Below are 23,058 nucleotides of genomic sequence, written 5' to 3'. Positions count from 1 at the left end.
CTTTGCTGTTCAAGCTTAATTTAAAGTCTGGTTCATCAAACGGGTTATTGAATGGGAGAAGTTACAAACATCCTCAGCAGTATCTAATCCAACAACTATAACATCCGGTCAAACCAACTGTAATTAGTGCCAAGCTTTCCTTATTTACCGATCATATAAGAGCTATAAACGTATCGAATGATGGCCAATTGATGACATCTCAAGCGCCGGACCCTCTCCGGACCCTCTCCCTCCGCACTAATGTGTGTGAAACCTTAATAGCATTAGATCACCCTCATAATTTCATTAGTTGTTTGTTAGTGTATATTAATATTATTGCTTTACCATCTGTTGAGCGTATTCGTTGGGGGTTGATGGGAGTTTTGAATATTATTTAATGGATTCATTAATCATTAAGTTGCCCGTCCACGGACGTGATTGAGTTTCAAAAAGTAATTGAACGGATTCATTACAAAAACATGAGAAAACCTATACTTTATTTTATTTAATAAATACGAAGGCTCTGTTAGTTTGAGCGTGTTGACTTTAGTAACTAAAGATCCTTAAATTCAGTTATTGTGATACTTAACTGGCCCATTTATCAAAGAAGGTTTTATGCTACTTTTCTCCTGAGACGCAGGCGAAACCGCAAGAAAACAATAAGAATTCGTAAAAGCTGCTACTGGATTGTTTCTCAAGGATAAAATGTAATTTGTAGCCGTTTGAAGAAATAAACAATTACGTACTTTAACTGGGAACATTGTGTACGCGTATTGAAGAAACTCCAGCGAGCTTACGACCTGAGATAGCTGATAGTGGTGCGTTCGTGCGAGCACGCGACGTTGCGCAATCACCAGACAATAACTTCTTATGATTTGTCTACCCTCGGCGTAAGGTCGTCTGCGTATTCTTTTGTTTTAAGGATATCGTTCTGAAAGCTCATAATATAGCATAATTTATTTAATGAAGATAGCGTATAATCGCAATTAAGGCTAATGGTAATAAATTAAAATTAGCTCGCCTGAACGTGGACAAGCCCTAACAAGCGATCGCCAAGTTTCAGCATTTTTACGATCGGCGCACAATTAACGACTGTTCCGAGCAATTATTTCTTTATCTTTATAATGCCTGTTTTTATCGTTCGTACGCGGCTCGATTTATTTCACTTGCCCGAATATTTTAAGTGTTTTATTACTGGGTAATTAATTTCTAGGCTTTCTGTCGGCCCTTTGTACCACGGACGCTAGCTTTGGTACTATTTTAGTTCGTGGTATTAAATCATAACCATGGACCGTAATAGTTTTGGTACAAATATGAATTATGCGCTCTAGTTACCGTGATGGTCTAGCTGGGAGGAACATTGTGAATTTAAATTCCGTTTCATATTTAAGGTCGGTGGTAATTTATTCGTAGATTATTGCCTAAGTTGGATTAACTCGGAATGCGCCGGAATTGTACGCGGAGTAGTGTAGCCACAGGAGACCTGGCTTACATTGATATGACCTAACTAAGTTTATGAGAAGTTACGAGTGAGAAGGACTAACAACGCGCTCCGAGTTCTGTTGTTGTGATATGTTTGTGAATTAGAAATATAATAATTTTGAAAGTTTCGTATACATTTTATATAATATGAGTAGGCAAATGTGACATTTAGCCTCGTGGTACTTATCATACAGCAAACACATTTGACTTCAGTACTGTAGCTAATTATTTTGGAATAGTTGACGGACCTAACACAATTAATTAATGTCTAATATGCAGCAAAATCCCATTAATGAGATTAATGTTAACATTGTTACATCTATTTTACTTAAATATTCAGTAGGCGCCCTTTATAAACTCTGTGATTTTCAAAATTTCACGGCCGACCTTCAGAACAATATTTGAGTTTGGAACATTTAATACAATTAGCAGTAGCACTGCAGATGTGTATCTGGGAGCATATTTATTAGTTGCGTGCGAGCGCGCAGTAGCCGCCAGTCGCGCGATACCGCGCCGAGTCGTACCTACGCATAATGTGCGCACTACTTTTTACTAATTATTGGACACAGGCACGCTATTGTACGCTTTTATTAAATTAGGGCCTTATCGTTGAATAGAAGTTCTGTCTTTTAAAATATGTTTGAACTTTTAAACTATCTCGAATATGCGCTGAATTCGTTTTTGAAAAAGAATGTGAAAGTAATTAGAAAAAGAATGTGCACTGGTAATATCATTTTGGTTGGAATAACACAACAGGATATTTATAAAGCAATTGTTATTTTGTCTATTCTGAACAAGCAAGAGAGAGCTTTGTTCTTACCTCAAAAGCGTTTTAATCAGTTTAACGGGGGTTGTTGACTTATCAATAGATCCAATCCCTTAGACTTGTGAAAATTATTCTTCCGAGAACCTGCCTAATATTTGCAATCAATATCGAGGAGCCCTGCTCTTCAAAAATCGAAATCCAAACCAGGCACTTTGGAGTGTAAAATCGCGTAATATTTCATGTGAATTCCGCAGGGGTTAGGGCTGGCCTACATGCCGCGGTGGCAGTGAACACATCGGCCACGTTTTCTATCAACATGTAAACGGACGATGAATTCCATTCCACTGCGTCCCTCGGGACACCGTGACTTGCATGTGTGGGGCGAGGTCACACTTATAGCGGGGATTTTTTAGTTTATTTTTTTTTAATATTATTAACAACTAGAAATACAATATCGCATGGGATAACTCATGGATAAATTAAGTAATTTGAATGTTAATAAGCTTTAACGATGAATTAGCAAGACCTTTTTATTGCAAATCTACCAAATTAAGTAATATTTCTCTTAAACCTGATAATAAAATCATAAAATGCGCACTATAAATCACTCCAAAAAAAGTAAGGCAGACATTAAAATTCTTAAGTAATTTATTCACATAATCCTTCATTATGGATTCTAATATAATTTACTATACAGATGTCAGATTGAGTGGCGTCATATTTCATGTGGAATAACTTAGTAGCGACATCGGCTGTGACGTCACTCGTTAATATTAACATAAGCTGATTGAATATGGACGTGGCTGTACAAATGTAGACATCGGACCACTATACCTAGACCTCACATCATGTGAAACTCAGAACTTCTACAGTTAGTTCCATAGTATGTTACGTGTCACGTTACACTGGCCACTCATTACTGGAATTAGTAGTAGGCTTAAGATGTAATTAAGCTAATTGCTTTCTCTAATGTACTGTTGGATGAATTAGCTTTTGTCTGAGTACTAAGTGTAATTTGTTTGTTTGCTTATAATTTACAAAATGCAATTTCGACCTGGGCAATTTCGCAATTCACTGTGTGGTAGTAGGAATTTCGTTGTTTTTTTATTTATTTATTTGAACCGTAGATCACCTGTTATGCTGATATGAGATTTTTAATGACTGTATAAACTTCAACCCTTGATTTTATAGTATCAATTTATTTTTTTATATAAGACCGCGGTCAGTGGAACCACCCCTTGGGTCTGCGGCCAATATCGGACATTTATCGCGGGGCGGCAAATCGCGCGCTCTTTTCGTTTGCCTGTTAGTGCCCCTGAACACGAAACGCTCACGTCTACCACATGAAAAACTGCGAAAATTCACCGTTCGAATAGTGAACACACAATGAATAGTGAGTACAGCAAATAAAATTGAATATCAACTATATTCTTGTTGACAATGGTTAACTTATTAATTCATATTGGAATTTACGTATCTGTAAAAAGTCAGTCTAGTAAAGTATTTTGTAACTGTTAAACTGTACAGCCAAGGTATTTCTTGCACCTTTTCCCCGAAAACCTCGAAACAATTTAAAAATAAACGAAACAAAACAATAAACATTTGTATAAAGAGGCAGGAGCGTGTTTCATTATAATTTAAACAGTCGTAATAATGGGAATGCCGTCTGAAAGTCACTTTCGTTCAGAGCGGGACGGGGGATTGGGAGCCAGTGGTGTTGGGAAAGGGATGCGAGATAGATTGGCGTGCGAGCCGGCAGTATCGCCGAACGGTGGGGTTATTTAATTACGGGGACAGCGGGACTGAATTCCTGCGCTAGAAAGTGTTCCGCTAACAACTTCTACTGGTGAACTGATTCTCAGGTATAGAGGTCACGGGTGCGGAGTGTGTTGTCGTGTGCGATAGGTTAACGATTGACACAGTGTTGAAATGTGTGCATACTTTGTATACATTATCCATGATTTATTAGTATGTTCTTTTGGAGACCAGCAAGCTAATTGGTTGGAGCAATACTTTACTTTATGCGTTCTAAAACTGATGAATCATAGAAGTTTAATGAGTATAAATATTATTAAAAGAAGTAAAAATTACAATAAAATATGTAAAAATATGTAAAACTGGAACAGTGCGTTAAAAACGAAAGGTTTAAAATAAAAGGAGCAGTAAAGTTTTATGGTAAGGAGTGCTCTATCTAAACAATACGCTTCGACTAAGTTATGGACAAACAGGGTTGCCAAATTACATTTGAAGATTAGAAAAGAAAAATAAATGTTCATGACACTTTTCCAAGGCTGTCTGCTTTATAACTACTGTGTAGTGTAAATAATACGTACAGTAAATTTTTCAATTTCTTTGCGACCTAAATAATGCAGTATTACATTATGTCAAATAGATACAAGAGCATTCATAATAATTTATCGTGCAACAATCACAACTAAAAAGACAATGTCTTCGTATTGAATAATTTAATAGCCATGAATAATTCATATGAAATCAACAATATGTCATACATGACATCCACGTGACGAAGAAAGGTAGAAACATTATCTGAGAGTATTTGTGACACATTTCTTTGTCGGCCATTTTAAATAAACAAAGGCGTAGAAAACCATGCTAATTTAATTTTTCCTTTGTTTCAGGCAACTACTCACATTGGGTAAGTTTATATTATTTTTTCTCTTTGAATGATTTAACCTTACTAAACTTAACGCTATTTTGAATTAGCTCAACGTTTTCATGTCTCGTAAGATATTATGGAAGAAAATCATGGTAGAGAAAGTCGGTCTTCGGTTTGACACTGAAAATAACTTTTGAATATTACTATACATATATGAAAGAAGCTTTTTAAATATTCGGCAACCCTATCTGAGTGAGTTGCAATAAATCGCGCGTTATCTGCGCGTGCGGGAGCCGTGCCCGCGCGCACTAAACACCTTAATTGCCAACTCATTCATTCAACATTTTCACCAAATTCCGATTCATTTTAAAAACAAGTAAATAATCCTTTTAATGGAAACTTAAACCCCTTCTTTTTATTTTTTTAATTATACCCATATCTTTCAGTTTTAACGATTTAACACCGTTACAGAGTTCCAACAAAGTATGCCAATAAGCGAAAACCACCAGAAAATAATACGAGTGTTTAATTAACTTTAACTAAACTACGCTATATTAACTGAAACACAATTTAATCTTTTCAACAAGCAATCAAAACTACGTGCTGGCGACGGAACTCAACGACTAACTTCAGTGTGAAATCCAACAATTTAATTACACAACAGTCCGGGGCAGCCGCGGTTTCAATCGAAGTAGGACCGACCCGGGGCCGACCGACCGACCGGATCGGACGGACGGGAGCAAAATGCACAGATTATAGACCGCTCAGACAAGCACGTGACCAGAATTAGAATGTGAGTCCCATGTTGTTTGTGGGGGTTTAAATAACATTGTTGTCTTATGTTAGACGTATGCTGGCTAGGTCATTTTAACCCTAAAAGGTTGTATAGCTTCTAATTCCACAAAGTCATAATTCAATTTAGGTACTACGCTAATAATACACGGGTCCGTATGTAAAAATGTTGTTTTCCATTCAGATGGTAAAGTTTGGAGCCCAAGGATGATAGATATAAAACTGTATGTATGTAGGACAAACTAATGTGACTTTGTGAACACGTGCAGAGAGCTCTGTGATTTATGACGTGGACTTTTTGTTACTTTCTCCGTTGCTGAGGTACGGAATTTGAATGTAGCCGAGTGTTTTAGTTTTTCAGCTTTGAATCCGTCTGACAATATGCTCACCCTCTACTTATAAAATAAACTTACTTTTGTAGGAACACTTTTGTATAAATCTTCAGAAAATGTGAGGCCCTTGAATTTTATACATAAAGCGGATAAATTCTTTTCTCCGAATATAATAATAATATAAAACATTTTTGAAGTGTCGTTAAGAGCGTTTACCTGTGTCGGAGCCGACAAAGTTGAGAGTTGTCGGAGTTTCCCTCTCGTCGTAATCATTAGAGCGTCGAAGCCTTCAGTTTTATCTCGACTCGGAGGAGTTCCGACACTTGACGCGCTCTTCCACAACTATTGGCGTAACTCTAATCTTTACGTTTGCTGTCCAAAGTGTTCCGTTATTTCCAAATCTAGAAGTACTATTGTAAGTTAATTGGTCTGTAACTTAGTTTGATTTTAAAATTTCGGACTAAAACGATAGTTTTATAAAATAGACAAATTAACCCACTTTGGCAATTTCTTATATCTCGTGTAGAAATGGGCAATATCTGCGAACTGTGACTCAAGCTTTTATTACAAAAACTAAATCAAGACTTCTATAGAACAACTATAACATCAAATTGCATTCACCAATTTCTTGCTCAAGAGAGTCGTTGTTAGTTTTTCCCAGAACTTTCTTTCCGAGGAACCTCACATTCCATCAAATTACCGTCAACAAATCATCAACCAACAAAAAAAGCCAAGCCCATCATCCCGAAAACAAACTTCTTATGTTGTTCCTCAATAAGAAGTAAGTAGGGAGTTCATAACATATGATTACCGCGAGTTAGACCGGGAGCCGGGACCGCTTAGCGCCGCTAATAATACCGACGCCATATTGATAGCTTTGCTTAAACACTGCTTTTGTTTATCGCAGCTACTCCTCTTTGATTGATTGCTTCAATTTGATTTATTCGTTTTTAAGTAGTGTTATGGGTCTTAAATTTTTTGGGGATTCTTAAATTATACGTGTAGGTGTGAAGGTTTTAAATCTATTTGAAAATAAGCTATAAACAATGCCTTCTCGCAATCGCGTATAAATTATGTTTACGACACTGTTATTAAACAACGCTTTTTATAATACCAGTTTTTTCAAACCGGTATGTAAAACATAATAATTTACCAGAAAATGTCACATTGACATGGTACCACCCGTCCAGAGCAGATAAAGCGATTCACTTTGCGATTATATATTTTTTCTTTTATTTAAAACTATAAATTACCATAATTATTGTCACCGCACAAGTTGTACTATTATTTTAACTGCTTTAAATTACTGGAGGCTGGAACCGAACCCGCATAATATCCGTCAACTATCCGAGACGGGAGGAGACAAAATTAATTACAATAATGACAGTGACATTACACGTCACGTCGTATGAAACCAGATAAGACTAATGATAGTTTTAATGATAAGCTGTCCAGTTCTCTAATCTATTGATATTATGCGTTAGAATGATGTAAAAAATCCGGTAAAACAGGCTAGCATTGCTGTGATAGATAGAGACTACTTTTCTGCGCATAGCTCCCGGTCTAACAGTGGCGAAACATCATTATAAATTTAAATACAAATATTATCATAGTATATTATATACTAGACTTTAAAGCTACTTAATTAAGTCCTAGGACCCATTTTTTTTTTAATGAAACGTGCACAAATAAGATTGTCACTATATGCAGCAAGTACCAGGGTAGCGCGCAGGAGGTAAACACTAAATCATCGCTAATGTTACCTGCACTAAACGTGTGCAGTGTACACAGCAGATATTAAACTTGAGCTCGTAATCATATTAGATGTTACGTTATTAATAGCTCGCAAGGAGCTGTGGTTACGTTTAATAATGATGCAGTTTGTTGGTTTCCTGGTTAACGTTACAGCGTTGTTGGAGGTTTTGGCTTCGATTTCTAGATCATGTAATGCTGCTTGATTGTATGATAAGCGTTCGGCCTGAATCTCGTGGCTATGTGTGAATGAGCTTTCATACACAGGCGAAGATAAGTAAAGTATCAGTTTTCTTGGGAAAAAACCCGAACATTAGGTACATTGATTCATAAAAGTATGGTAATCCTTACCCAGAGCGGCGCGGAGGGCTGCAGCTGCGAGGCGAACGCCATTCGGAAAGCATCTCCCACCAGCGAGTTCAGTTCCTCCGCCTGCAACAACACATATAACACATTATCATGCTGTCCTTACCATTTTCCATATTACACTTGGTACACTTATCTTGACGATATTTCAGAAGCTAGAGTTAATAAAGCCTTCTTATCAGATTTTAAATTAATGTTTAGATCAAAGGAAACACTTTAGAAACAAGCACATTTTAAAGGATGCTACAACACCACGGGTTTTATCTATTAGTTAAAAATAAATTAACGTTGTTAGTTAACCGTAAACCAAACTGCTATATAGGTACTTAACACAAAATTGTGAGTACTTTTTTCCAATCTACTCTTAAAACTATTAAAATAACTCCTGAAAAATATAACAGCTCTAGGCTATTAACACGAGCTGCAGAACAAGAGCTTATAACGTTACACTAGATGGTGAACAACAGCTATTACTATAAACAAGGCATAACATTTTTCCGAAGGCTGAGCGGCAAGTTTTAAGTGAGTCTGCGGTATTGCGCCCACTAGCGCACCGCACCGCACCCGCCGCTACTTGCGCCGCGCCACGCGCGAGGCAACGCAGAAGTTTTACGACGCAGACAAATAGTCTGTTACGTTTACGAGTGCAGCGCTGCTCTTTTATTGTATTTTCGGGACTTGTTTCAGCAGTCTTAGTAGTCGTACTTGTAGCTTAGAACAAAATAGTGAAGAAACTTATTCACATTGTATGCAGTGGATAGAGGTTTATTGGCAAAGTTTAAGCGTGATATTTAGACTAATTAGTTTAAAGACAGACGTTTTAAGAAATTTGAACTTAGTCATCTACTGAGTGGATCACATTTTTATTTAAATTAATTAAAATAAATAATGTTTGAATATTCTCATCATACCAAAAGATAATGGCCCTGATCACTAAGTTATTCAAAAAATATTTATTCCAAATAATAGAAGTAAACCTACTGTATTTTATCTGCTCTTGTTTAAAGCACTTCATACAACGGCAGTGAAGCTCCTATAGGCATTGTAATATTAAAACTAAACGCTACCGTCTACGTGAAGCCTGAGAGATGTGCACTATTATAGGAAGTCGGAGCGAAAGTCGCAGGAAGCCGACAGTCAATGTACTCCAGTTAATCGGAAAGTCTGGGATCCCGGTAACATTGTCTGCACAACAGTCAATAGCGGAGATATTACATGAGCGATATTAAAATGAGGTACGGATGAAACCAACGAGAACTGTAAATACAGAATTCATTTACTTTCGTCAAACAAACACCTTTTAAAAATAAACATTGATAAAACATCGTACCTCCCGTTGTTATACCAAATACTTGAGCCCAAATATGATTGTGTTAAAACAAACATGGAAGTTACTGTGATACCTTGTACGGCTTGTAAATACACTTTTGCTTTATTACTTGATTTCAGATTTTATTGTTATAGGCATAAACGTTAATTTTGGTATAGTCTGAATGTGTTCCAAAAAAGTAAGTTTTGTGGGCGTGACCGATATGTGAGAGTGATAGCCGTCAGGCGCCCACGACAAAGATTGACGACTGAGCCCATTACACAGCGAAGGCTAAGCTACGCTAGCCTAAATAACCTCCAAAAAAATATTATAATATTAAGTTGGATAAAACCCAGACACCTAAGTACTGCTAAAACCAACTTTATGAAAATGAAGCACATTTTGCAGTTAGTTCTAAAAACTTAAATTAGTTGACAGAAACAACAATTAGCTCTAAGTGAAGAAGACAATTTAAATGAAAAATCACGTAATTTGCTAACAGAACTCGCTGGATTCTGCTAAAATCACAATTTACGGAGAGATTTGTTACTTTAGAGATGTGTTACAGTCTCTTGACGGAGATCCATGCGGCTCCCTGGCGCCATGTTGTTTTACTATCTAACATTCACATATGTTTTGTTTGTTTTCTGTATAATGTTATTTACATATCTATAGCGCAGCTTCAGAAGTATGTGAAGCCCACAAAACAAAGCTATGCCATACGTTGAGCAGTGACTTCATAGCAGAAATATGAAAACAATCGACGTATAACATCGTAAAGTAACGGGACCATGGACAAATTACACCATATTAACTTGGAGAGCTCTGTTCTACGATCGTAAACTATGGATGGATAAGCCACTGTTAGTTGTATAGTAAGAGAATAAACCGGCCAAGTGCGAGTCGGACTCGCGCACCGAGGGTTCCGTACAAATGCTGTACAGATAAAAAGTGAGTTTCGCGCCAACCGTTCAGTTTAGAACAATCATAGTTATGGTAATTTCGTGAGAGTCAAAATAGTTAATATTTTTTATTTTATAATATAACTAAAATAGTAGGCCAGTACCTTGTAAAAGTTATTTTATTGAAGTTATTTATATACAACATTTTATAGTCATCATTCAGAAATCTGATTGAAAATAACTGTCTTACGTGTCTTAAAGGTCATGGGGCATATCTGACCCGCTTTGTAAAAAGTGGCGGACATGAATCAAAGTAGTTTTAAATCGTGGAGAATGGTATGACGTTTCTTTGAATATAAATATTTTATTAAAATTCCATGGAGACGAATGTCCAGGATCGTTTGAAAAATATAAAAGACAAGCAGTTTCAGAGGATTGTACAGGTTGCAATGCTAGTTTTTATTGTTAAAGACATTTCATAAAGAAGGAAGGTGCCAATCCGGATGACCAGGATCTGATGAGGATCTGAAAACCCTGAGAAATCGAGGGCAACTCTTGAATATTGTAGGCACGCATCGAGTCATAACCAGACATGTGAGTGTATTTTTGAGGGTACTGGTAAACAGTGAAGGTTTGGAGCTGATTTGATTATTGAGACTACAGAGAGTCAAGGGAACTCCCGAACGGTATGTTGCAACTACCACGTGTTTGGGGATATTTTATTCGTATTGGCGAAGACTTTCCACAAAGATAGGTTTGACTGCCATTGTGGGATCGACAGCTAAGATCAGATATAGTTATGGGAACTCCTTTACAATTTATAACGTAACCTTGTGTTGGAGCTTATTTTATTTTAGGTGATGAGAATTCACTACTAACTTGGGTTAAAGCAGCCATTGCAGGAATGGGATCTTTTATTTTTGAGGGATTAATCACCTAAAGAGCCCCAGTTTCAGGTTTTTTCGAAACCGCCGGACGACTTGTAGCTTTCGAATTGTAACAACGACTTGTAGAGAGTAGGATTCGGGGCTGCTGGCTTTACGTTTCTAGAGCCTTGACAAAAGTGTAATTCTGTCCCTTTCTTTGTTTTATAAAGTCGGCATTATTTTATTTTGTAGCATTTTACAAACAAATCCAACTTCAAACATATAAAAAAGCAACAAGAAAACAAAAGCAAGAAAGAAATTAAAAAGATGTTAGGTGCATCGGTCTAGAAGTCGGTGTCTAGCTAGAGGATGCCTCTATATTTATTTAACCACCGAGATCTAGACCGATGCATATAAACAGTTTTGTTGAGAAGTTGTTTTTTTTTTTGTAAAAAGTTTTTATTTTTAACTTTTGTGAAAAGTTCTCGTCAATACGAATAATATAAGCCCAAACACGACGTAACTAAAACATACCGAGTTCTCTCGACTTTCTCACGTCTCCATCATCAGATAAGCTCTTAACCTTCACTGTTTGATAGTATCACCAGACATACATCTGAGAATCAAGTTTTAATCCTATGCATGCCTACAATTTCTGATAGTTGCCCTCGATTTCTCAGGATTTCCATCATCAGATCCTGACCTGATGACAATGGAAATAAACGGCGAGTATACTCTTTCACTACAAAGAAATGATTTCTCAAATCCGTCAAACTTGGTCGTTTAAATTCCCCATTGAAATGAGGAAAATATTTGATGTTTACACCTGATTTTCTCTAGATTCCCATGGTTCACATTGATGCGTGTTACGGCCTGCGCCGCCTGGCAACACAGTCGGGCGGCGGGGCAAAATGCTGGGGAAGCGCGTCCCGCGCTCCCTGGCAACACCGAGGCGCCCGCCGCGCATCACGCCACCTGCGCGCGAGCCAATCGCAGGCGGCGATTCAAACTGCGCCTTGCGTCATCCAACGGGAGGCCGCCACGGTGACGCCGGCGCGCTGGAGAAGGGGCGACGACGGAGGCGTCGAGAGCGGCGCTCGTCCACTTGCCTTCACGGGCCGTCGAGATCAACACCACTGCCGATACGTAACGGGTCCAACGAATCTCTGCAGTCTAAATTGTATAACTTAATCTCGAGTGAATAATTCATTGTAAAGTTTTAATAATTAATATAAACCAGTAATAAGTGTGCATTCGCATTTTTTATTTGATCACGCAAGCGCGTACAAAATTGGCGACCGTGACAGGACCCGTTACATCGCGATCTATTCGTCGTCTCGTCGCGTCAAGAATCGTCGAGAATCGTCGGTCGGCACGTGGAGCAAGTGCCGCAGCCCGCCATCTATCCAGTCGGGCTGCGTAACCGCATCGAGACTGCAGGAGGCGAAGGACCCGGACAAGCAGCCTCAGGAGCCCGGTGAAGACGGCGACACGTCAACCGAAGGTCTAGCCCAGGAGAGTAAGCCTTGATCCTTTCTAATTTCCTTTCTCAATCTCGATCCTCGTGCTCTTGCGCTGTGAAATAGCGGGCGGCTAGCTATTCGAGCGTCGGGGGGCTTCTCCGGCAAAGCAGTGCCACGTGGTGGCAAAGGCGCCATAAACTGGCCAAACTGCTAGGTTATATTGCACGTGGGTTGTGTTTTTTTTTGAATTGGGTTACGCTTATTACATGCTAAGTGGCATTTTTCTCCATTATTCATTTGTTGCACATACCATTGTTAAATCAAGTCACCCGCACCCACGCTAAGCATAACCACATTTTATTTTTCCGAAGCACGGCAAGCTTGCATTCGAAGTGCACGCATTTATTTTCAAGGTTATTGCCTATTACACCTGCCTAAAGTTCACGCACGCGCGCGAACTAGTGCACGCACATTTCTTTGCTTGGTGAACCAGCATTGCGGCCGACTATTTCAGAGTTCCGGCCATACGGCAACGGTTCCGGTCCAGCTTCGCAGCCCCAACGGCACGGCGGATTCCCTCGGCACGCCTGTTACATCGGGTTGCGGCCGACGCTGCGGCGCGGGAGTCGGGTGACCACGTGTTGGAGCGGCGCATAATATTGTCAGGTTCACTGCACATTTATTTATTCAGCTCATTGTATTGCATTAGGTTGTGTTTCTTGTAAGCGTATATATAAATTAGCAAAATGACCGATGCAGATACTGACCAGAAGGTCAACTTTAAAGAGTTAATTAAAAGGCGTGGCACTATTAAGGGCAGGTTAACTAAATTCATAGACTATCTAAGTACTATTCAAAAGATAAAGGCTAGTGATATTACAAGCTTACAAACAAAAGAGCTCTCATTGAGGCTAAGCAAATTTCAAGATTTGTTCAAAACGTTTGATGAGTTACAGTCTGAAATAGAATCCATATGTTCTGATGTAGATGAACAATTAGACGAAAGAGAGTCTACTGAGCGCCAATTTTACTCAGCTCTCTCTGTAGCGCAAGAACTGATTGAGGCTACCCCGTCTACCATTAATAAGGCCAATAGCGTCGACCAACAAAGTAATTGTTCTCACCAACAAAGTAATTGTTCTCATGCATTTAATGGAATAAAACTACCCACCATACACCTCCCAAAGTTTGATGGAAACATGTTAACATGGTTAGAATTTAAGGATACTTTTGATTCCATTATTAACTGCAATAATTCAATTCCAGAAATTAATAAATTCCATTATTTAAGATCGGCTTTGGAAGGTAGTGCCAGGGGAGTAATTAAGGCCATAGAGTTTACCTCTAGTAACTACAAATTAGCATGGGAATTACTGTGTGAACGGTATGATAATAAGAATGTTCTTATAAATAATCATCTTAAGTCTTTAGTGACTGTTGAAAGGTGTAGTAAGGAATCTTATAAGGCATTAAGGTATTTAGTAGACCATATGTCAAAGAATTTGAGAGCGCTGGATACTTTGGGTCAACCGACTGACAAGTGGGACGCACTAGTTATTTTCATTATAGCATCCAAATTAGACTCGGTCACTTACACTAAGTGGGAAGAGTACCGGGCTACATTGACAGATTATCATAAATTAGAAAACTTTACAATGTTTTTAAGAAATCGTGCAGACATATTAGAAACTATGCATTTTGCTAACATGGTTCACACAGACAAAGGTGACCGAAGGTCAAATTACCCTAGGGAGTCTAAAGTTAACAAAGCATTTGTCGCTTCCAGTGAACATGGTGCCAGTGCAAAGTGTTATATTATCTGTCCCGATGACCACCAGTTACATGGATGTCCCAAGTTTAAAAATATGAGCATAGAGGATAGGCTATCTGAAATTAGTAGATTAAAATTATGTAAAAATTGCCTCAAGAGTGGTCATAATTCATTCCAGTGCAAGTCCAGGCCTATGTGTCGTGTTTGTAAAAAGAAACATAATTCATTAATACATAAAAACGAGCCAATTGTATCTAATGCTATTCAAGACTCTACGGAGGTCTCTAACTTACCTGTGTCACTTTCAGTTGCAGCGGCAGGTCAAGTTTTGTTAGGTACGGCTATTGTAGACATAGTAAATAGGCAAACCGGTGAAATCTATCAGGCGAGAGCATTACTAGATACTGGCAGTCAGATGTCCTTTATAACTAGTGTAATGAAGGAAAGGCTTAACTTAGTTAGTGACAAATCGCGTTCAATTCATGTGGCTGGCATTAATAATTCAATTTCAAATATTTCAGAAAGGGTAAAGGTTGAGATTAAATCGCGTATAAGTGAGTTCTGCATACCAATTGACTGTCTTGTTGTACCAAATATCATAGGTACTTTGCCAAATGTACAGGTCAACGTTCAGCAACTGGCCATACCGAAGGAATTTAGGCTAGCTGATCCAACTTTCTATAAGCCATCTCAGATAGACATTTTAATCGGTGCAGATGTATATTGGTCCATTGTAAATGCGAATCATATATATTTAGGTAAAAACAAACCTGCCCTACAAGATACCAAGTTAGGTTGGTTAGTGTCAGGCCCTACTGGGCAAGATAGGCTAAAATCCCTCAAAGTAACTTGTAGTTTTAGTCAAGAATTACAGGATGACTTAAAAAGGTTTTGGGAAATAGAAGAGAGTTATTCTGAACAATTTGCTCGTTCACCCGATGAACATTTTTGTGAAAGGCACTTTGTGGAAACTACTAAACGCCTAGCTAACGGTAGGTTTTCAGTGTTAATGCCTCTAAAGGAAGAACCTAAATGTGCTCTAGGAGATTCTTATGCTATGGCTAAAAAGAGACTTCTAAATTTAGAGACTAGGTTAGATAAGAATCCTGAGTTAAAAGACGCTTATTCAAAATTCATTAATGAATATAAGGAATTAGGTCACCTAACTGAGATTGCCAGGCCACAGTTTGGTGTGTATCTTCCCCACCACTGCATTATTAAGGAGCATCATGAGACCACTAAGGTTAGAGTAGTTTTCGACGCGTCTGCTAAAACTACCTCAGGGAAGTCGCTAAACGATATTCAAGCAGTAGGTCCAGTCATCCAGAGCGACTTACTGTCTATATTATTACGCTTCAGAGAGCATAGGTTTGTCCTAACTGGAGATATTGCTAAAATGTACAGAATGATTGCCATAGATGAGTCTCAACGCCATCTGCAATTAATACTGTGGCGCTGTGAGAAAACGCACAATATTGTAGTATATCAGTTGAATACAGTAACTTATGGTACAGCATCTGCGCCATTCCTTAGTACTAGGTGTCTTCAACAACTAGCGCTAGAGTGTGGTGATGAAATTATAAAAGAAACCATGCTAACTGACTTCTACATCGATGATTTGAGTACGGGTTGTGCCTCAGCAAATCAGCTGACACATATCTTTAAGAGCATCACGCGAGTTTTAGAGTCAGCCGGTTTCATACTTAGGAAATTTCGTACCAACTGTCCACAGATATTTGAGCACGAACAGGTTAATAGTGATACTTTAGAACTGTGCAAAGAATCGGCTGTGCTAGGATTAAACTGGTCTCCAGTCAATGACTCAATTCAATTTTCCACCAATGTGCCACTTGCTTCTCAGATAACTAAAAGAACTATTATCTCTATGACATGCAAAATATTTGATCCACTAGGATTATTGAGTGCAGCAATTATCAAACCAAAAATCTTACTTCAAAAGTTATGGTGTGCCAAATTACAGTGGGACGAGCCAATACCCAAGGAACTGGCAAAAGATTGGCTAAATTTCAGCAATAATTTGTCTTATTTGTATAATATACATCTGCCTAGGTATGTATTGTGTGAAGGGCCAGAATACATTGAATTGCATTGTTTCGTAGATGCCTCACAAGCTGCATTTGGAGCGTGCATTTATTTAAGGTCTAGAGATAGCAAACATAAGCATACATCACGCCTTTTATGTGCAAAAGCTCGGGTAGCACCCATTAAACCATTGACTATACCTAGATTAGAATTATGTGGAGCGCTCCTCGGAGCTAGACTTTGTCAGAAGGTTAGTGAATCCTTAAAATGTAAAATAAATAAGAAAATAATATGGACCGACTCCACTGTAGTGTTAGGATGGTTAAAAATGCAGCCAAGTCTACTAAAAACCTTTGTACGAAATAGAGTGAACGAAATTCAAGAGCTAACAGCTGATTATCAATGGTTTCATGTTCCCACTAGCTTGAACCCTGCTGACATGGCTTCAAGAGGGGTAGACCCGCAGGTGTTGAATAGTTCTACTCTTTGGTGGGAAGGCCCTCCCTTCTTAAAACAAGAGGACTGCGAGTGGCCCACCAAACTGTCTCCACCAGAGGAGGCAACTTTACCGGAGGTCAAAGCTCTCACCTCATACACATTTGCTGTAAATAGTAAAGAAAATTTAGTTAATAAGGTCGTAGAGTTCAGTAGGTTTTCTAATTTTTTACGGTTAAAAAGAACAATTGCCTATGTACTTCGTTTTATTAATAATTGTAAAGGTCAAAGAAACTCAAGTCAGGCATTATCAGTTGAAGAGCTGCAGAAGGCAGGCACTCTTCTAATTAAACTTAGTCAGTTTGAGACATTCTATGAAGAAATTGAAACCTTAAGTAAAGGCCATCAATTACATAAAAGATCAAAATTATTAGCACTTAATCCTTTTGTAGACACGGAAAAGGTGCTGCGTGTAGGTGGCCGGCTAGGAAATTCTAGCTTTGATTACAACAAAAAGCACCCTGTGCTCCTGGATGCGAAACATAGCGTCACTAAACTCTTAATGAAACATGAACACTTACGTTTATTTCATGCTGGTCCACAGGCACTGCTCGCAGCCATTCGTGAGGAATATTGGCCAATAGGAGGAAGAAACCTAGCTCGCATTACTACCAAGCAGTGCGTTGTATGTACGCGCCTGCGAGGTAAATCTGTCGAACCAATTATGGGCGATCTGCCAGCCGTAAGAACTGACTGTAGCTTTGCATTTAGTTCATGTGGGGTAGACTTTGCGGGGCCATTTAGAATTTCCAGCCGTAAAGGTCGAGGAAACCGCATAACAAAGAGTTATTTATGTTTGTTTGTGTGTCTAACCACTAAGGCGGTTCACCTAGAGGTAGTCAGCGACCTCACTTCTGAAGCATTCATTCTATGTATACGTAGGTTTGTGGCCAGGAGAGGTAAACCCTATGCTATCTATTGTGATAATGGTCGTAACTTCATAGGTGCATGCAATGAGCTGGGTAGAATGTTGCAAAAGAGCCAAGATTCGGTCTTCAATTATTCGGCGAACGAGGGAATCCGCTTTGTGTTTGGGCCTGCATATTCGCCCCATTTTGGAGGAATATGGGAGGCGGGCATAAAATCATCAAAATACCATTTAAAACGAGTAGCTGGAGAGGCCTGTCTGACTTTCGAGGAGCTGGCCACCTTATTTTCACAGATCGAGGCCATCCTAAACTCCCGTCCCCTCTCCCCACTCTCGTCAGATCCAAATGATCCCACTCCTCTCACCCCAGGGCACTTTCTGGTGGGCAGGCCACTGACTGCCGTCCCGTCGCCACCCATCACAGCTCTGCGGCCCAACCGTTATGAGCTCATAGAAAAAATCCGCCAACAGTTTTGGTCCAGGTGGCAGAAGGAGTTCCTGGCCGAGATGCAGCAGCGGTCCCGGTGGAGGACTCAGCAGCAAGGCCTCAACTGCGGGGACCTCGTGCTTCTACGGGAGGCAAACCTGCCTCCGCTCCAGTGGCGCTTGGGGCGCGTCACGCGCCTACACCCCGGCCCGGATGGCGTCAGCCGGGTAGCGGACGTCACCACCACCAAGGGGACGGTCACTCGGGCCGTCCGCACCATGTGTCCCCTCTTCCGGGACACGTCGAGTTGAATCCTTCAACGCCTGGGAGGATGTTACGGCCTGCGCCGCCTGGCAACACAGTCGGGCGGCGGGGCAAAATGCTGGGGAAGCGCGTCCCGCGCTCCCTGGCAACACCGAGGCGCCCGCCGCGCATCACGCCACCTGCGCGCGAGCCAATCGCAGGCGGCGATTCAAACTGCGCCTTGCGTCATCCAACGGGAGGCCGCCACGGTGACGCCGGCGCGCTGGAGAAGGGGCGACGACGGAGGCGTCGAGAGCGGCGCTCGTCCACTTGCCTTCACGGGCCGTCGAGATCAACACCACTGCCGATACGTAACGGGTCCAACGAATCTCTGCAGTCTAAATTGTATAACTTAATCTCGAGTGAATAATTCATTGTAAAGTTTTAATAATTAATATAAACCAGTAATAAGTGTGCATTCGCATTTTTTATTTGATCACGCAAGCGCGTACAATGCGACTAATGCCATAGTAAATCAGAGCCTTTATCATTATACTGTGCTATATTTCGTTCGTATCCGCCGTGGGTATGGTTTTCATACTAAGGTGCCCAATGACCTTTGAATGATTTAAAATTTTTCACAGTTTAGAGGCCATTATATAAGAAGTGTTTGATATGAATTTCACGTTTTATTCAAAACTTTAATATCTCAACGCGTTCATGTGAAAAAGGGTAGGTAGTAAGTTTATAATTATTAAAAAAATATTTTATGTCATGTAAGCAAAAATAATATTTTAATATTTTATGTAACTTCAAATTTATCATTTTCGCAATTTTTCCTTTATCTGTACTATATAACGTTGCTTCGTGCCGAATTTTAAGATTCTGAGTTCACGGGAAGTACCTTGTAGGTTTTGATTCCCTAGCGTGTGACGGAAATTCGTCTAAGGTGTCGGTAAAACTGCTGTATCTTTTGATCGCGTTAACTTAGAAGTTTGATTTTTTGACTGCCTAAAGGGACAATAAACCTTGGTATTTGATTTAAATTTTAATTTGATACCTTTATTCGTTCGTGAGAAATAAGGTAGTAAGTTTCATTTTATTAAAATATTTTTTTTATATTATATAACTAAAAAAATGAGATTTTCGAAATTTTTCCTATATTTGCATTATATGACAATGCTTCGTGCCAAATTTCAAGACTCTGAGTTTACGGGAAGTATCCTGTAGGTTTTGATTCCTTTGCGAGTGTCGAAAATTTGTTGAAAATATCGACATAATCGGATGTATCTTGTGATTGGCTTGGTTTAGAAGATTGATATTTTCACAGCTTAAAGGGACAATAGACCTGAGTATTTCATGTGAATTTCAGCTTGATACGTCCACGCGTTCTTGAGATAAAGGGTCTTGACAGACAGACAGACAGACAGACAGACAGACAGACGGACAACAAAGTGATCCTATAAGGGTTCCGTTTTTTCCTTTCGAGGTACGGAACCCTAAAAATTGAGGAGCCTTTATTTTCAGTCCATCATTCAGTTTGTTTGAAAACAAGCACGGTATTGTGAATGAAGATCTATTTACAAGAACTTGAAGCTTATAACGTCGGCCCTTCTTTTAAATCTCATAAAATATTTTCGTATGTATTTGGATCCGATCTGAAAGAGTTTTGTAAAAGCTACTACAAAACATGCCTTCATAACAAAGTAATAAGTTTTAATAACTTGTCGGGTTATTATCGAATTGCTGTCAAGAGTTACGTGAAAGAAACTCTCACTCATTATCATGTATTAAATTAGATACAAGCCTTATTATTACTTCTTATTCTTTGATAACTTCATTAATTTCAACACGGTCCAATGTTCAAAGCTAACAAATGAAAGTAAACCGATTGAACACCCAATTGATCACCGAAACAAATTGTGTGATACGAAAGCTATGCTACTGATTGTCTACCTCCCATACAATGATATGAGCATCACATTCATAAAGCCCTCGGTTATGGAGGCATATTATGTGATCGCACGTAATCACACAATGTCCACACGTTAGGGACGTTTGTTCAGATATCGATATCGATGCGCCACTACAGCTAACGGCACGTCACTAGCACACGATCGTATCGCTTCATTTGATGCCACATAACATCAACGTTAGTCGGAAATCAATGGATAATTCCCTACTAAAACTGTTTGCATGATATCCCGGAACAACTAATTTTGTATTCTGCGGTCGGAACGGATTATACGATTATCTGATTTGAACCTAAAACTGTTTTATGCCTGTATTTAGTTATCAGTGCATCATTTATAATGTGTTGTTTACAATACAGGGAATGGTTAGGTACCAGTATTGTGAAAATGATAGGAAAGTATGAAAGTAAACAGAGATTCTCTGCTATAAATAGAAGCAGTTAATTAAAGGCGCCAGGCTCACCGCAGTCGGTTCAGTTGTGGAGTTAATTCACAACGTCTCACATAAAGCTAGGACGTGTCTCCGCGATGTTCTGATGATACATCAAGTCAGAAGGTGTATTCCACACAATTCTAAGCAACACAAGAGCATTATCTTATTTCCTCTGTGATTGCCTTCGCCGTAACGAATTTTCTACAGTGTTTTCATTAATGATATTATTATCTCTATCTGATTTGAAAGGTGTCAAGTACCTATAGAAATATTGAGTTGAAGGAGACCAAAGGGGCCAGTGACGTTAGGTGAAAGAAAAAAATATTGCTGAAAAAAGTGTGCCATAACGTCAGAAAGACGAATGTTGCAAGTATGGAAGAGGAATGGTGCGCCGAACCCAAATAAAATTGGCAGTGCAAGAGGATGATAATGGATATCTGGGTCTTTTTGAGCTTATTCGCGGTGTTGTCCTTCTGCATGTCGTTGCCGAGTGTGAGGTCGTGGCCGCGAGTCAATCTGTGCGCATTGAGATTAACACGTTTCTGCGAGTTGTTCCGCTATTGACTGCTAATTAACTCGCTTATTTTACCTACTACCTCGCTTATTTTATTTTACCGTTGGAGCCTATTGATCTGTCGAAACGAGTGGTTATGGAGTCTAACTGTATTTTATGTCGTAGAGATTAGAGTTCTTGTTCGTTATGTTTGATGTATTTGTAGATCAATAATTTAGAGTTTATTTATTTACCAACCAAATAAGCATGGAACAGAAAAAGCGGGTAAGAGGAAAATTTATCTACTTAGTTAAAACATTTGAATGAAATAAAACGTACTTTTGTTTTTCTCAAAGGAGAAAGATGTTAACGACACGTATTATTCCTTCATAGGAATCATCAAGCACATAATTATCATTGTTACTTTATCAGATGCTAATACATAAGCAAAATGAACACTTAATTATCCTATTCGACGAACTGCATTCGATTAACTTGCCCTATTAGCATACATACGAAATTAACATACTAGATAGGTACATATCGGAATGTTTAGTAATCACTCGACAGAAAGTCAAAAACAATAATTTCTCATCACGTTATAAATTATTGGGAGCAAAACTTGATTATGATAAATGTATCAGCGTAAGTGCATCACAAAAAACTGATTAATCGATAGCAGATTGATAGATTATCGGTAGCCGATAATCGAGTAATATATCACTCGGAAACTTCAAAGATGGCGGCAACGATATTAATAGAAGACATGAAGTATTCTGAGTAATTGTATGACCGTTAGTAGGAAGAAATTAGTGTAGTTGGATAACAGCAATGTTTGTTCGTCTTGAGCGTGTCGCCGGTAGCAGTCGCCTAACGATCGGTTGTGGCCGAACAACTGCGTTATAATTGCAAGCACGCCGACTCGCCCTCAGGGAGACCTGGGCTGCACCAACCAACTGCACACGCACGCACTCCTATCTCCACTCAATAAGGTCGATATTTGCTTGTCTTGAATGTAAAGCTTCTTGGGTAAATTGGCTCAATTTTCAAAAGCATGTAATTATATAAATAAACAGTCTCGGCCGCTAGGTCTCAGTGACAGGATAATTTTCTAGTTCGCAGGAAACTGACTGCAATAGCTGCTATAGAGAATAGAAGCGAATGCATTCACAAACAATTAGCTTCCTTTTCCTGTAATTTCCTAGTCGTGTTTTTGCATAAGTCTTTTCAACGTAATTTTATACTATTTGCGTGGTCTTCTATTGTTTGTATACTTTAATATTTGACAAATTGTAAAGATTGCTGTTCTTCCTGGTCGTTTTTAAACAACCCTTTCAATGTAGGCATGCCGTCGTCCTAAATACTTACCTAGAAGAAGATTTTCAAATGTGATTTTCTTTCTTGTTTGAGTCTTGCTAACAAACATCAGTCTAAACAAAAACCCACAAATAGTACAAGTACAACTGTCCTGCTGTGCACAATAGGCATGATGACAGTAATCAAAAATCATTAAAATAATATATTTATTAAATTAAACTTGAAGCTTGGAATATAAAACGCGCATTGTTTTCTTTATTAATAATGTGATTAATGTGTATTTTTATAAAATAAAATTACGAAATAAGGCAATCCGCCATGATATCTTGAACACCAATCAGAGCTCGTGACGTCATCTCTCAAAGCAAC

At 39.0% G+C, this 23,058-nt stretch overlaps 2 protein-coding genes across 3 annotated transcripts in view; one reads left to right on the top strand and one right to left on the bottom strand.

Annotated features, from left to right (window-relative positions):
• Positions 1-23,058, bottom strand: part of LOC124632141 (tensin-like) — a 49,819-nt gene that overhangs the window by 8,341 nt on the left and 18,420 nt on the right. For both annotated transcript variants that reach the window (XM_047166829.1, XM_047166828.1), the window contains exon 2: positions 8,072-8,152. In XM_047166829.1, the coding sequence (XP_047022785.1) occupies positions 8,072-8,113 (42 nt within the window). In that variant the 5' untranslated portion in view covers positions 8,114-8,152. The remainder of the gene's footprint in view (positions 1-8,071; positions 8,153-23,058) is intronic.
• LOC124632142 lies at positions 12,034-18,949 on the top strand. Its single transcript, XM_047166830.1, has 2 exons — positions 12,034-13,292; positions 17,480-18,949. Exon 2 carries the CDS (start codon positions 17,600-17,602, stop codon positions 18,539-18,541), a length of 942 nt encoding a protein of 313 aa, XP_047022786.1. The 5' UTR covers positions 12,034-13,292; positions 17,480-17,599; the 3' UTR covers positions 18,542-18,949.

Source organism: Helicoverpa zea, chromosome 7 (assembly GCF_022581195.2).
Source record: "Helicoverpa zea isolate HzStark_Cry1AcR chromosome 7, ilHelZeax1.1, whole genome shotgun sequence".
NCBI classification, from domain to species: Eukaryota; Metazoa; Arthropoda; class Insecta; order Lepidoptera; family Noctuidae; genus Helicoverpa; species Helicoverpa zea.
This window is presented reverse-complemented; position numbering and strand designations above follow the sequence as displayed.

Bases quoted from the DNA above. Each gene is read 5' to 3' on its own strand.
- LOC124632142 (XM_047166830.1), top strand. From the start codon at position 17,600: ATGGGCGATCTGCCAGCCGTAAGAACTGACTGTAGCTTTGCATTTAGT.